The 17,264-nt window shown below is 39.3% G+C and overlaps 1 protein-coding gene across 1 annotated transcript in view; it reads left to right on the top strand.

The window, feature by feature from the left end:
* arhgap39 (Rho GTPase activating protein 39) overlaps positions 1-17,264 on the top strand; it is a 439,818-nt gene that overhangs the window by 375,057 nt on the left and 47,497 nt on the right. Inside the window, exon 5 of the mRNA XM_039753767.1 lies at positions 420-493. Within this exon, the coding sequence (XP_039609701.1) occupies positions 420-493 (74 nt within the window). The remainder of the gene's footprint in view (positions 1-419; positions 494-17,264) is intronic.

Here is a 17,264-nt window from a genome sequence, read left to right as displayed (position 1 = left end):
TCCTCTCATGGCACTGGCTCTTTGAAGGCTCCTGTTTGATCCTTTCTGCTGTCCTACTAACTGGCTGCATTGTTACGTTGTATTACTGGTGCAGCGTCCTCCAGTTTTCCACTGCATGCCGCTTCCTTGTCTGTCAAAGGCAGCCAGATGCTTGTAAGCAGCTTGTCAGTCCTCATGCCCACATCTTAGCTATTTTCCTTTGGCTTTAGATGTTTTGGCTCTGGTGCTTGATATGGCACATCATCTGTCTTTGAACTCTTGTCTTGTGTGGATGGAGGCAGCTGAGGCTCATACTTGCTGAGCAGTGTTAGTGAGATCTTGGTTAAGGAATTGGTGATGGGCTCCTGAGTGCAGGCATGTGGTCTGTAGAAGATAATTCAGCAAAGCTGTAATCACCTGTCTCTCTTTTCCTTTTTTAGGGGTTGCCATCAGCACATATGCCAAGTACTGCTACCGTAAGCTGCAGAAGTCAGCACTGACTGGGGCAAAGAAGGTAGGTGTTGGCCAAAGATGCCAAATTTCTTCAGTAAACACCAGTGTGTACCACACCATATACTAGACATAATATAATAAATTTTACAAATGTTTCAACAATATGACACTTGTAAGAACAGTACGCTTTAAATGTCAGCAAAATGGGCGAGGCTGGAAACTAGGTGAGCGAAAATGGGACTTGAGAACGCTGGTGACCAGGAGATTGAGAATATAAACATATTTTTTTATTGTATTACACAGTTGCCATGACAGAACACATATCTATCATTGGCTACGTTTTAGACAATCCTGAGTGTTCGTAATTCAGCAAGAGGTACTTGAGTGATTTAATGGAGGCTGTCTTTCCAAATGCTTATTTTGCAAAGGCCTAGAAGTAAAAATAGTTGCACCCGTAAACAGTGGTCCAATTTACATGACACCTGGCAAACAGAACAGGTGACACATGAGAAGAAAAAAATAGCAATTTATTTGTGCAGAACAAAGTTGCATATGAGGGACGTTTGTATTGAGTAAATCGCTGTAGTGGGCTATGCATCATGCAGGAGCAAAAAATGGCCTGTAGCAAACCATAAATCGTGTGATTGGTCCATAATTGATGTGGAATACATTGTAGAATATGCCATTTTTGATTTAAAAATCATGTTGGAAAATTCCACCAGGCAGACAGAGCTCACGTGAAACTTCATAGGATGGGCAATAAAATCTTAGTAAGGTGTTGTTCCAATGCACCAAACAAATAAAAGCATCCAGTCAATACCGGCAAAGGTGTTTCATCTGTGCCATCTTCAGAATATTTTGTGAGTCACACTGCTTCATGCATCCTCTCCATTATGAAAATATACTGGTCGCCTTCCCCAAGGGAAATTGGTTTTCATCACTGAATATGAGTTAATACCAGTCTGCACAAACCTGATACTCTTGTAGGCACAATCCTCAGTGATTCATCTGCATCACCAGACTCTAGAATGGAAATGGTGAGTGGAGTTATGCATTTGTTAGTTACGTGAAAAAGTTTCAAGTATGAGCTTTCATTGTCAGTTGCATAGTCCCCAATCATTCCATAATATTGTTCCTCTTGGTCTCCAAGGTTTTTGCTAAGGGCTGTAGGAGTCTTCTTTTAATTTTTATCCTACCATCACCTCCATATTACCAGAATGTGCTTCACTATGTCCAACTGAGAATTTGGCACCACAATGTCCAGTTCTTTGGCATCTATAAAGCTCACCCTGGTGTTTAACATTTTGTTAAAGCATTGTTGGTCTCCTGTAATGCAGGTACAAACAGCTTAAGGTCTCCATGACTCAAACCTGTCTGGTCATCACCTTTTTATCGTGAACCTAATGTGTGGTTTTAGTGACAGTGATTAACATGTAAACTTAATCATTTATTTGATATCTGATTTGATATTCCATGACCGTTTTCTTTCAAACTAGGTTGGTGACATTTAGGTACAACTTTTTTTTTGATACAGGATGTAAATTAGTTGTCTGAATGAATAGCTTTTAAAGTATCCTAGGCAAAATGTCTAGTCCCGACTCCCTACTTTAACTACCACATCTTCCACAGAAGATTTCTTTCTGAAATAATTCGTACACCCTGAAGCTTTTGTCATCTTTTCCATCCCTGTTGCAATCAATATCCTTGGGAATGTTAAATAGCTTAACAGCTACACTCATATTGTAAGTCGCTGAAGAGTCTGCCTTGTCCGAAATGATCTGCAGATTCACTTGGGAAATTATAGGTAACTCCGGTTTGAGAAAAGGGCAGTTTGTTAGCACAAAGGAATTGACTGCCTTTGAGAGGTCAAGAGCAGCTAACCACATAATTAAAGGTTGGGATTCATATTAATGAACCTGGCATACCGAGATGGATTAAATAGAGAAAAGGTTTGTGGTTGACTGTGGCAGTTAATTGAGGAACAGTGCTGGACAGCCAGTGACTGCTGTGCTCAAAAACTACATACATTTGACACTTTCTAGTTGAAACTCAGTAAAACATACTGTATATCATGAAAATCTCTCTTGTTTTCTAATCATGAAAGATTAAATTTAAATAATGGCAGTCAACAGCCAATAAACATGAACTTCACATGACAGCAATGAGCTCAGCATTTGGTGCTACCAAAACCAGAAATTACTACAGCCACCAGTCTGTTTGGTTCTGCCTTTATAGACTCACCTTTTTCCAGATCATAATGGGTTTTAGACAACAGACAGTATATTACAGATGCATGTATTAGTGTAGGGATCTGTACAGCACCATCTGGTGGAGCAACAAGAAAATTCAACATGTTTGTTAATGGACTGGAAAGGGACCATCCAAAGAGTAGAAAGTAATGTACAGTTAGGTCCCTAAGTATTTGGACAGTGATACAAGTTTCATGATTCTGGCTCTGTGCACCACCACAATGGATTTGAAATGAAGCAATCCAGATGTGATTAAAATGTAGACTTGCAGTTTTACTTTAAGGTATGTAACTAAAACATTGAATGAGACATTTACAAACGACAGCCATTTTTATACACGGTCCCCCATTTTCAGGGCTCAAAAGTATCTGGACAAACTAACATGAATATAATGATCATTTTCAATACTTGGTTGAAAATCCTTTGCAGTCAATGGCTGACTGAAGTCTGGAAGCCATGGTGTTCTACAAGTGTTGGGAGTCCACCCTACGGAAGCTTTGCCAGGGCTTTACTGCAGCTGCCTTCAGGCGCTGCTTGTTTGTTGGACTTTCTGCCTTCGGTTTTGTTTTCAGCAAGTGAAATGCATGTCCAGTTAGGTTCAGGTCAGTTAATTGACTTGGCCAACTCGTATATATATTTCTCTTCTGGTTCGTCCTGCTTCCTCTTCAAAACCGGTCATCCCCCGCCCAACTACACACACAGCCCACACGGCATTTCTCGATTCCTATTCCTCCTCTTCCAAACCCTTCCCCACGCTGCCTGCGGCCTCCCATACACCCCCATGCTGCTTTTCTCGATTCCTATTCCTGAGTTGGCCTACCAGGTTCTCCGCTCCTCTCTCATGACCCCATTGGTGTAACGTCACCGCCCTATATCTAGCCTGACCACGTGACCTTTCACTTCGGCCATGTGTGCGCCTGGGAATCTTTTCTGTAGCCTGCTACAGGCAGGTACTCTCTCGACCATTGGCACTGGTTTCGCTCCTTGCTATTTTCATTATACTGCGACATTTGTTTCCTAAGCCTTTGTTATAAAATGAATGACAGTATCTTCTCTGTCACCCAGTTTTAGTACAACGTCATCTCTATTCCGGGATCCGGCAACTGCCTGTTCCTATCAGTGGGTTATTTCTTGACACAAACAGTTCACGAATGCAATGCACTCTCACTACGACATAGGGCAGTAGATTTCGTTACATCACATTGGGACTTGAGATTTAGAGATGTTCTTCCTGTTGTTCTTTCCAACGCAAGTCAAGTTATCACAAGTCATGAGTACTATCAATACATGGCAACATCAGGAGTTTATGGTGGTGAAGCTGAAATTCAAGCTCTTTCCGAGATTCTCCATGCTACCATTGTCATTTACTTCAAACACGAGCCCAACATCCTGCCTTGTATTACATTTGCACAGATTTGTGTTAATCTACAACAACCAGTCTTCAGCCATGGTCAGTTGTACTTGCTTTTTCTAGGGTTAGATCTTTCGACTCATTATCGTCTCCAGCAGAACACCTATTCACAACTAAGTCTTTCAAGAAGTATTTCTTTCCTCTTGATTTCTGAACCTATTCTTACACCATCGTTTGCTATGGCGGACGTTGGCTAGAAGAAGACTATTCCACTTCTTTGCCTTGAAAAGCACTTGGTTTGCCGTCACAGTATGTTTCAGCTCATTGTCCTATTAGTTTTGCTGCATTTAGCTGAATCCAAACAGACAGTATAGCCCTGTACACTCCAGAATTCATCCTGCTACTTCTGTCAGCAGTCATATCATCAATAAACACCAGTGACTGACTTCCACTGACAGTCACGCATGCCCATGCCATAACACTACCTCCACCATGTTTCACAGATGATATGGTATTCATCGGATCAAAAAATTTAAAGTCGAGATTTTGATGAATCTCAACATTTTAGACCTCCCTCAGTCCGAAAATACCATTTTTGAAATTATGTCTGTGTGTCGGTATGTAAACACGATGATTTGAGTATGCTTTCAGTTAGAACAACCAAATTTTGCACACAAGTATTAGGTACAAAATGTAGATTTCTATCAACTTTTGAGCTATTTCTACTAACAAGAAGTGGTACTTTTTTATTCAAGCAGCTACAGAGTCCGATTTATTCAACTTTACCTTTATAATAATTGTTTATCTTGCCTGAAGAAGGGGCCTGAGTTGCCTCGAAAGCTTGCATATTGTAATCTTTTTAGTTAGCCGATTAAAGGTGTCATTTTGCTTGACTTCTCACCACATTCATAATGGCTAACACAGTACAACACCCTAGTACTATAAGAATTGTTAAATATATTATTAATTTGATTTGATTTGTTGTTGATGGCTGTTTAATATACATAATATAAAAATATAAGCATTGTCTTGCAGTTTAGTCCTCAAATATCCAACCCCTATATCTGAGTATATGAGAAAGTCTAGGGGAGACCACTCACGCTTCTTTTTTTTTTTTTCTGGCAAAGTCTCATTTGTTGTTCCAGTGCTTGAGGATTACCAGTGATTTGCACCTTGTGGTAAACCCTCTGTCTTCATTTTCGTGAAGTCTTCACTTGATTGCAGACTTTGGCAATGATAGGCCTACCTACCAGAGAGTGGTCTTGGTTTGGCTAAATGTTGTGAATTGGTTTTTCTTCACCAAGGAAATAATTCTGCAATCATCCAGCACAGTTATCTTCCATGGTTATCCAGGCTTTGTGGTGCTTATGAGGTCACCAGAGTGTTTCTTCTCTTTAAGAATGTAGCAGATGGTTGATTTGCCAGTCCTAGTGTTTCTGCTATTTCTCAGATGGGTTTGTTCTGTTTCCTCTGCCTAATGATGGGCAGTTTGTATTTGCATGGTCAGCTCTTTAGACGTCATGTTTAGAGTTAACAGTGACAGCTTACAAAGGCAAATTCCACACTTGGAATCAACTCAGACCTTCTACCTGTTTAATAATTAATGAAATAATGAGGGACCTGCGCACATCTGGCTATGGAACGACTTGTCAGTCAATTGTCTAAATACTTTTGAGCTCCTGAAAATGGAGAATCATGTATAATAATGTATTTTCATACCTACATGGCTCATATGATATTTCTATTAAACTGTTTGAATTAATGCTGAAGGCCTACATTTCAATCATGTAATTATTTCTCATTTCAAATCCATTGTGGTGGTGTATAGAGTCAAAATTATGAAAATTGTGTCACTGTCCAGAAACTTATGGACCTAACTTTAAATAATCCACTCTATAGGGACATGTCCCACTACTTTTTAAAAATCATAATTTAGACACTGTTAATTAGCATAAAGCCTTTCTCAGTTTAATGCTGATGTTTCTATGGGAGAAACCTTGGCACTCAAGCCAATTGTTTTCTGAAAAAGAGGGGATGAGGAACGTAAAATGGTTTGGGGTACGAGCAGGTTACCCCGTTTACCAAAGAAGAAGGGAAAAAAGGCAAAAACAAAAGGCACACAAGGGTGCAAAGCAAGTGGTTATTAAGTCAGACAATATAAAGAAAAGCAGAGGGAGTGATCCTTCTCCCACTTTTAGAACATGCCCCATGTTTTCCATTTGGACATTTCTTAGACTTGTGAAATAAAACATAATGGCCCTGTTCTCTTCAGTACCTCTGGGTTTCATGGATGTTGAGCTTGTCATCCATGCATTGTCTTTTTCCTCTCATTTGCTCTAAAACTCCACCATTTTCTTCATATTAAAATGATAAGAAAATGATGTTCAGGTTCAAGCTTAATTATTTGTTTAAGTGTATTTTAATTGCATTATTTGAAAATATGCCCGTGAGCTGCTTTATATTTAGAAGAAAAATCTCAGCAGTGAAAAGCTAAGGAGGCTGACTGCAAAACTGAAGCAATGCCTACAGGGTTTCATGGCTTTTAAGATGAAAGACCTTAATTACTAATGAGTGCTGATGGGCAGTTAAACGAGATTCTTGAACGGATCAAGCTGTCAAAATAGTATTTGTTTTCTGATAAGCAGTTTTAGAGAGAAATTGTCTTGACTTTTGCATATACTGCATTAGTACTCCAGTGCCATCTATACAGTAGCTGCCCTAAACAATAATGTGAACTTCCTTTAGGTATTCTGGGTTGGTATTGCTGTGATTCCTGACAGGAAAAAATAGCAAAAGGCAAATACAAGCCTTAAAAGACAACAAAAACCATATCTGCTCTCTTTGCAGGTTGGACTCACTGAGTATAAGCAGGCCTTCACCCTATGCAGTCTTGCACCAAACTCAAAATGCATACTTCTGGCCTGTACAGGCCCATAAAGTAAAGCTAATACTCTTAAGTCACAAAGTATCCGAAAATGCCTATAATAGAGGAGAGAAAAAAAAGTACTTTTCTAATATGTGGCGAGGTGCAGGAATGACAGTTCAGGACAGTGGAAAAGAATTTTGGGGCGCCAACTGGGTCGTCCATTTTATTTGTCCAAAGTGAAGAAAACAAAAGAAAAAGAAACACAACTGAAATAGCGCTCGTGGGTACACTCCCCTTCAGCGGGGCATCATAACTTAAGCAAAGTTGTGGTTTTGTCATTTCTTAGCGGAGCTTCATCTCGCAGGTGGCTCTGGCCAAAAGTGACACCTCCTTCTGGGATGCCCAGGTTTTTATGCCAGTGGGACTGTAAGGGGTGGCGCTAAATGCCTTCACCAGCCAGTCTCTCTGCACTGTGGGTAAAGAAGGAGAAGACGGTGTTAGCGGCAGTGGCCTATCTTACCTCAAATGAGCCTGTGAGGAGATCCTCCGATGCACATACATAACAAATTATTTATTAAAAAATTTCAAGAAATGGACCACAAAAAGACAAGGAATGGAAAAAGGAGTAAACATAGGTTTGTTTAACAAGGCAAAACATGAACCAAACAAATCACTAAACCAAAAAAGGTACTTTGAGACAATCAGGGCCAATGTAAGTCCAGAGAAGCACAAAAATTACATGAAAAGGAAATGAGGTAAAGAAAAGATAGTGACAAAGACACTATTGCATCTACATTGTTGTCTTAAAGGAATACTCCAGCCAAAAATGGTATTTTTATAATACATACCTTACCTTCTGTAGGTTCTAATGATTGATAAAAAAAATTATGCAGAAAGGAGATAAAAAAATTCTGATACAACATTAGTCAATTATGAACAATGTTGGACAAAAGGAAACAATATCAAAACGTCTAAGAAAAAATCTCATGCTACTCATTCCACATAATCCACATGTTAAGTGTGAAAGAAAAATTAAGTGTTTGCAAGCTACTAAGGGTTAAAAGCTGACAAAGCTGTTTTGCTATATTGGCAGGTTATTCATACAGGCGTCTGTCATAAGACGGTTTAATAAGCTGACCTGGAACAACTTCCTTTAGGAACGCGTCTGTTAGACACAGGAAACATGACCTTTCCTTCTTTAGGGCCCTATCTGACATGTACACAGAACAGAAACGGTTGGCCGATTTGCGCAATATAAGATGAAATGCTTAGGTAAACGATATTAGGTTTTTTGATAAGTAAGGGAAAGAGGGAGAGAGGAGAAAATATAAAAATGTCGATTGAAAAAAGGGAAATTCTCTCTTCTGCCTTGCAACACATGAATCCATGTACTCATCTGTGACTGAATAAAGACTGTGTGGCAGATAGGGGGCGCTATCGCTCCCTTGAACCCCTGTCCACGACTCCAGACACCAGGTAAAAGTCCAAATGATGACTTTATTAAATCGCCACAGTGCACAAAGCACCCTCTTCTCCACTATACTCATACAAATCAACAATAATACGAACAATAAACAATCCTCCAACTCCCAGATGCGTTGCCACCCTTCCACCCAGCTCAGCTCACCATCTGGGAGCTCTCAGAGTCCTTTTATATTCCCTGACCCGGAAGTGTTCCCAATCCCCAACCCATGTGATCTTGTGTCACTTCCGGGTCAGGTAAAAAGTCCTTCTCTTCACCCCGGAAGCATGTCATTCCCCTTGTCCATGTGACTTGGACGTACTTCCTGGGCGTAGGGTAAATAACCGTTGTGCCCCCCTGCAGCGTCCCCTAGTGGCCCCCATGGCATCCAGCAGGGCTGCGTATAAAAACTGCAATGTCCATGATGCCCTGCTGGTCTTCGGGGGACCTCCATACTGCAGGGAGGGCTCCATCTGGCGGCTTTTGGGGGGATATTCGCCGGGATAAACGGCCGGCCATACACCACAACTGATTGATTGAACTATTCCTGTCTTCCTCAGGGGGTTACTTACACATAAGTAATCCAGTCATATGATCACAATGTTCCATACATACAGTAACTAATGTGATAGCAAAAGTGCAAAGTTCACTGAGACACATGTACTACTGCAGGTTACAAAAAAACGAGAAAAAACGTATTCAGATAGAGAATATGTTTTGTATTTGTGCATATCTCAGGTTCTTCAACAAGCAGAAGGTCAATTCACCTGTGCAGTTCCACAGCCTGCTACCAAATAATTGTAAGGGACTGAATATATAACATGAATATAAATGTAATGACAGGAAGCGAGTCTACAATTCAGTTCAGTTTATATTTTTTATAGTGCTCTTTACTGAATGTAGGCTCAGATTGCAATGAAAAGTCTGCAATAAAATGCAATATTTTACAAATTACTAAATACAGACTTAATACAGACGAAGACACAGATTTGTTCAAATACACAAAAAAAAATAAAAATTGATTAATATACACAGAAACCAAGAACATCTGTCCATTATTTAATTGTTCAACTATGGTTACTTGACAACAGAGGAGAGGAAAACAAAAACTACTATCGGCAGCCTTCGTGGAGAAAATAAACCTCCAGGTCTTCCACAAAGACACAATCACAGTCTTAGCCCACCTTCCCTTCCTTAGCATTCTATAGTAGAGTCTATGCTGGCCGTAAAACGTCGCAATTACAAGAGAACTCTTAACACCCCAGTTGGATACACTGCCAGATAAAGAGACTTCAGTGTCTGAGTTACTTTCAGCTGCCTCGGTGGGTCGATGAGTGAGCAGCATGCCTGCTGCCAGTGCCAATCGACACATTTGCAAGACAAAGACACTGATGAGGAGGTGTGAAGGAATTTAAGGTGGCCCAGACTTACGACTTTTTTAGTGGGCTTCAGGGATTCTAGTATTAAACGGAGAATTTTGAAATCAATCTTAAGCTTAACTGGGAATAAATACAAGGTCTTGAGCACAGGAGTTACGTGTTTGTGCTTTCTAGTTGTAGTAAAGATTCTTGCAGCAGCATTTTGAAGTAAGTGAAAGTTGCATAAAGAACAAATTGAACAGCCAGTGAATTAAAATGTTCATTTACAGTATATCTGAGTGTGTTCCATTTCAGTTTCAAAGAGCATTTTCCAGAAGAAGTGACCTATTTAGCAATATTTTACCAATAATACATGTTTTTAGAATACTGTGAGCATGAGACTGGATAACTTCACATGTGGATTATGTGAAATGAGATTTTTGTTCATGGATGTTTTAATATTATTGGCTGTTGTCCAGTATTGTTCACCATTGACTTATATCAGCAACATTTATTACCTCCTCTTTGTATGAAATCATGAAATACATTTTTTATCATGCATCACTACAATCTACACAGGCCAAGCAACATATAAAAAAATAATTTTTCAGTGTATTATTCCTTCATGCACTGCTGGGGATGGGTCTTCAGCTGCAATATGAGGAGGCCTCGACCCTTGACTCTCTACATAAAGGGATAGGGCAAAGAACACAGAAAGCTAAGACACAGAATCCTAATGTAATACCAGATTAAAACATAATAAGCAGAATAACATTAAATAAACAGGACACAGTAAAAACATGATACACAATTATATTTAAATAACAACAGAAAGGTTAAATAAACAAAAAATAAACTTGAGCCAGGGCAGCAACACTGGCTGAAACATGAAAGGTATTGTATTATATCTGGAATGAAACCAAAAACTGTGCATTTTATCAGCCCACATTATCTGATACTGGCAGACAGAGTCTGCTTTACTGCGGAGGAAACATACATCTATTCCCCAACAAGGTATTGCTAGTAAAAGGGCATTGAATCAACTATATTTGCATGAATATTATTTTTCTCTGGCTTCTTGTAAATGGATAAAGCTGTGAAATTTTTGTAGAAAAATATAATAGTTTTGGCAGGCTAACACAACCAGATGTCACTCCCCAGTGGGGCCTGACTTGCCCTTGTTGGACATTCATCTTCTCCTGTTAATTGAGTATGCAGGTTTAATTGAGCAGTGAGATATTGTGGCAGCATGACAAAGTATTGAGATTCACTACTGATATGATTTAAATATGTACTCAGAATTAAATAGACCACTGCAGCACCGTCATCAACCTTTAATAGATGATCACGTAAAACTAGGAACAAAGGAGACAACAAAAATGTAGTGAAGATGAAACAACAGTCAAGGCTTACAATGTGTACAAAGATAAATGAAAGAGCAAAGCAAATGATTAATGAAAAAAAATGTAGAGGATTTAATCAAAAACAGCTATGTCTGAATAAGAAAACTAAGAAATGGAGAAATTCACATTGTAACTGAGTGCCTCCTGAGTGGAGGGAGCCTCCATGAATATGTGAGCTATTAGGGCACATGCTTCAGCTTACCGTGAGATAAAGACAGGACCAGACGCAAAGCAAGGCAATTGCAACTGTGTTTATGTTGAAGATGAATATTGGTGGGAAAATCTTTGTAGTGCTGTCCCGTAGGAAATTTTTACGGAAATAAAATATTGATTATTGTTTTCTAGTCAATACCAACAGTAGGAAACTAAAAGGAAGATGAAATGACTTCAGCACTTGAACGTTGGTGTTGATTGCAAAAATTAGCAAAGCATTTTATGGAATGAATTAGCTGGGTTCGCCAATAACCACGTTTGCCAAATTTCTCCCTGAAAGTTTGATATGCGGCAAGCTTAGACAAGCTTTTTTCCCAGTGCCCCATGATGCTGCGCAAAATTAGTGTGACATCACATACCTGTAGCAGCCATGTTGGATGGGGATGTCACTACCTAACCTGCCTAATTTGCTTCACGTATGTGCAGACCTTTAAAGCATGTGTACTATAAGTGTATTCCACCCCACTCTTTATGGCGCTACCAGTTTTGCTTCACACATGCATGAATAATTTATTGAATATACACACATGCGTGATGCCACTACCTGATTGATAGTTCATGCAGATTTGCACCCCACATGCATAAAAAAAATCTTGAAATATTTTTAATTTTATCGGTGCATTAGCTGACCTTAATGAAAATATTATGAAAATATTTTGTTGTTCTGCACAGATTCATTGTGTCTTCCCTGCTGGATTATGTGGTGCAGATCGGATAGTATCAGCCCCCCGATTATGTATCATAGGCCTGTGGGTGTCATACCGATAGCAGATCAGGAGACGCAGAGGGAGATAAAGGTAGACTCAGAGTATGATTTTATTTCAGGAAGGCTTGGTAGCACAGTGGTTAGCATTGCTGCCTTACAATTCAGATCACATTTTTGGCCACAATAATCAGTCCAGCAAAGTTGGCAGATGCTTTTCTAGCCCACATGGACATTTAGAAGACCACTACACCATTATAATCCACTCAAAATTAGTTCACTTTCTCCTTCAAAGCATTTAGCTGAGTTCACCCAAATTTTAGAACACTTCCACATTTTTGCTGAGCTCAAAGCAAAGCAAATTCAGCACTCACTCATAACTTCTGATCATGCCATGTATGCCTTGTTCCGCATACTACCAAAGAATTGTGAGAGGACATGAATTAATTAATTCATTCATTTATTTATTTATTTTTTTACTCTTCCACAGCAGATAGCTGAGTGACCCTTTAATCTGTCCCATGAACAATTGATAGCAAGTCACCAGTTGACGTGCAAAAAAATTTCTTCATTTTGGGTGGAATTTTATTTGAGCCAGTAGTAAAGCAGAGACCGATGATAGTCTTTAGCTTTATCTACTACTGTGCTCTACATTGCCATTACAATTTTTATTCTTTTTGACTGTACATTGAGCATGGTTAGTTTCTTTACAGTTAGCCTTATGTACCCATGGATTTAACACACATTATACATAGTAATTATGTATTTGATGGAATATTCTAGTTTTCCTATTTTATAAGTTAGAGATGCACTGGAATATCAAAAGTAGTGTAATTCACTGGCATTTACCAGAATATGGAAAAGCTGGTGGACTGAAGCAAGAAATATTGAAGAAAATCAATGAGTGTTAGGCAGATCTATGTACAATCAAAAGTTTCAAATAATTATGGCCAAGAGCTCTGAGGTACTTCCACTAACTTTTTGGGTATTTGCAAGTTCAAATCAGGTTAGGCCAGATGTTCACTACTTTTGTGCTGCCACCATTTTCAATTACACAGAGCATTGGGTTGAAGTAAGAGTGGAGGGTGTAAATCATGATGTGGAGAAGAATTGTGGTTTCTAAAATTCAAGACAGGATAGAAGACAAAGGGAATTAAATAACTAGCAAAGTTCAGTAATCTAATCTGGCAAAAAGAGAATGGGCACAGTCATAGTCAAGAACTGTCTAAGATGTCTATGCATAAAACAAGGGCTAGGTAAAAATCATCTTACAACATTAACTGCAAACACAAAATGCTGAGACTAGAGTATATAAGTACTAAAAACTAGAAGGTTGTATGTGAGGTATTTATTTATACAGTGTACAATAACATTTAGGCAAGACACAAGCCTCCAGTGACAGCAGAGTAATTGCTGTTGCCATGCATCAGCAAGCAGGAGGCATGGCTAAGGGTGTTGCTGGATGTGATGCATGACACCAGAGTTCCAGTAGAATATTAAAAAAGTGCTAAAGGATGCCATATGAATTGTGATATATTTTAACTCCTAGGGTACTGCTTAGGAAGTTTCACAAGTTGTCACAGTTATCAGAACATGAGATCACTGAAGCGTATTGGACAGTGGGAGATGTAGCCTAGTTGGCAAAAACAGGGAACCTTTGACTGCATGGGTTTCTTGATTTATACTATACACAGGTGGGCATTTGCTCAGCTAGCTGGAGCTCTGACCAGATGTTCTGAATCCAGAGATACATTAGCCCCTTAATCCAGAAGTACCCTAGAAGTGTTTAAAGGCTGGGGCTTAAAAGACCCTGCTGGCCACCGTGAAAGTGAGCCTGAGTGTTGTTGAGTGCAAGAATGTTAGCAAGAGTTTGGCTGATGGGAGATGAACGACATTCAAGAGGCATAAGCGGTGAGGTTTTGGAGTACATTGTAGGTAAGTGAAGTATGTGCCACACCAGTTAGTCACCATGGATTCAAAAAGTATTCAGACCATTTCACATTCTTCACACTTTACTGAATTGTTGATTTAATTTAAAATTAATACATTTACACTTTTGCCTATCAGTCTATACTGAATAACCCATAATGAAAAATTGAAAACGTATTTTCAGAGAGGTTTGTAAAACTATTAAACATCAAAAGCTAAAATCTCTCTCCTTCATATAAGTATTCAGACACTTAATACAGTACTCTATAGAAACCCCTTTGGCAGCAATAACAGCTTTGAGTCTTCTTAGGTAAGCCGGTATAAACTTTAAACACCTGGATTTGGGCAATTGAAATCAATCTTCTTGGTCGGTTCCCTCAAGTTCTGTTAGATTGAATGGCAAGTATATGTAAACTGCCATCTTCAGGTCTCTCCACAGATATTCTATTGGGTTTAAGTCTGGGCTTTAGCTGTGCTCTGCAAGGGCAGTCAGAAACTGGTCACATGGCCACTCCAGCATTGTCTTGGCTGATTGCTTCATGTCAGTGTCATACAGAAATGATAACCGTCACCCCAGTCTGTGGTTGCATGCTCTCTTGAGCAGGTTTTCTTAAAGGATTTCTTGTATTGTCTGCATTCTTCCTTTCCTCAATTCTGACCAGTATTCCTTTCTCTGCTGCTGAGAAGCACACCCATAACATGATGCTGCCACCACCATACTTCACCAGAAGGATGGTATCAGGCAGGTGATGAGCAGTGCCTTCTCTTCACCAGACATACTGAAGTGCTTAGAGTTCTGCCCAAAGAGTCCAATTTTTGTTACGTTAGACAAGATCAAACCCCATGCGGTCTGTCATATGCCTTTTAGTGAAACAGTGGCTTGTATCTAGCCACTCCACCATAAACACCTGACCAATGGAGTTCTGCCAAGATTGTTTTCCCATCTCCGCATACACTGGGCAGAGCGTGTGCATGCAAACAGCTGACACAGCATAGCACTTCGCCTGCTGCTTTAGATGATTTAATTAATTGAGTACAAAAAAAGTCACCTCACTGGAAATAAATGGGAGGGGAAAGCAATAATGTAAGCATATAATAGACTGAATCGATTTAACTAATATTATCTGCAGATTATTATTGTAAAGAATCAATGTTATCATCCTGTAGCTAAATGGGGTTTAAACTGATTGATAACACAGAAAAAGCGTGGCTATCCTAATTGATTTAAACATAGGCACTGGGAGGTGGGTGGCTTAAGCCCCTGATCTTCCAGTCTCAGATATACAGTGTCACAATGAGTAGACACAAAAGTCGAAAAAAGATTTGGGGCAGCCACCCGTATATTGTACCCTGGCTGCAAAAGAGTATAAGTTTTGCCACTAATGTGCATAGATTTGAGTTTAGTACGGAAGTGATGGTGTGGAGGTAAGATGGAAACTTTACAGGCCAGAACAGGAAATGAGACCATCGAGGGCGGGGAACTGGAACAGTCCTCTTCCATAGGCTCAGACCCAGATGTGACATCATCAAAAGGGCCGGAACCGGAAGGGTCTTCATCCATGAGTTTGAAAATAGAAGTAATGTAATCAGGCCCGAAACTGGAAGTGACATCATCAGGGTCAGGTGGAATTTCCTGTGAACGGTCTGCAAGAAAGCAAGAAAAAGAGTTAGTGCACTCTGCCACCCCCTGGTCTGGTGTGGAATTACTTTCGTTCAGGCCCTTCAGCTGTCTTCCAAGCGCACATGTGTGACAACAGGAACAATCTTGGCAAGTCCCTGATCTTCTTGTCCATTGTGTACCATTTGTATTCTGGTTATACAGTACAATAAAGCAGTTCTTTTCCAAGTTATTTATATAATTTTTACCAATTTACTGTGTTTTAACAAATATTATTAGCTATTAACTTATTTCAGTTCCTTTTTTCCTTTCATAGGGTAATATTGATAATGATTTTATGCTGGTATTGATCATTTTGTATTAATAAATATTTACAGTTGCTAATTATTTGGTACTACTCTATTGGGTATACTTTAAAAAAATGTTATGTTTAAGAAAATGTAACAATTAGTCACAGACACTTCACCACTAACACACATCAGTCGATGTCATTTTCACATCACTTGAATTGCAGTCTGCTGTTTATGGAAGCTGTTGGGCCACCACAAACCTTTTTGTGCTCCATTTTAACTCCATTCAAAAGTGTTGTTAAAAGCATATATTTAATGTAGTCTACTAACACTTGAAATTGCATTCTGTTATCACTATTAGTTTTTAAACATATAAAACTATTTAATAAACAAAAAAATAATAATTGACTCTTGTATGAAGTAAATAAAAAATATGAAAGGCTACAACTTTCATATCAGTTAATTTCGTAGCCGAACGCACCTGAATGTTTCGTACATTGTCTAACTTGTTTGTGGGCTCTCTTTTCTAATACAAAAACCACCTTCTCTGTCACCTTGTGGGGTCTTTTTGTTTTACTGTTTATGGCCTTGGGGACAGGCAGCTCAAGAGCGCCCCCTTTGGCCAAACTATCAAATTGAATACCACTGCTTCTTTGAAATGGAATTGGAATTCTAATATTATGTGAGGGCTGATGAATTTCATATGACATCTAGCAGGTTTTGATTGACTGTAATAGACATTCTAATAGCATACAAAAAGAAATCAATGCTATGGTCTCAAGAGTTCTAAAGCCTCACAGCTGGAAATTAGATTGAAACTTGGAGAAAACTGGGGGAGCTGCCATGTAATGTCTGATGCAAGTGAGAGACTCTATTGTGGCCTGTTCTGCTACTTATGATGCTGCAGCTACACGAATGAGTGCCGGTGGGGGGTTTTCCAAGGGTTAAACTCAAGGACCTCTTAAGTAAAGGACCATCCCAAGTGGACAGTATTGGAACAGAATGGTACATGGAAAGGTGAATAAATAAGAAAGGTATAGCACTCACCAGCTTAAAGATTAAGATGTGAAACAGTCAGCGTCTAGTCTTGTTGCGTGTGTTCATTCAGTTTTCTCTCTGTTGTTTTCTTGTGCTGTGATGGCAAACAAATGTAAATCACCAATCCAGACAGTGCTGTCAGCCGCGTAACTTTTTTTCCCACCAGTTGTGTTTTATACCTTGTCTGCAACCAACTTAAACCCAAAGGTGATTAATAGTGGTGATGATCGGCACTCTTCCAGAATGTGACTAACTACATGGCTAGCAGCATTTTAATTTGCATCATAACACTTTTATGAGGATTAATGGTAACTGCAGATGTTCCAAATAGCTCTCAAGTTCCTGTGCTTCC

This window comes from Polypterus senegalus, chromosome 5 (genome assembly GCF_016835505.1).
Source record: "Polypterus senegalus isolate Bchr_013 chromosome 5, ASM1683550v1, whole genome shotgun sequence".
Classification (NCBI taxonomy): Eukaryota; Metazoa; Chordata; class Cladistia; order Polypteriformes; family Polypteridae; genus Polypterus; species Polypterus senegalus.
The sequence above is the reverse complement of the archived record's forward strand: the minus strand, read 5'-3'. Positions and strand labels throughout refer to the sequence as shown.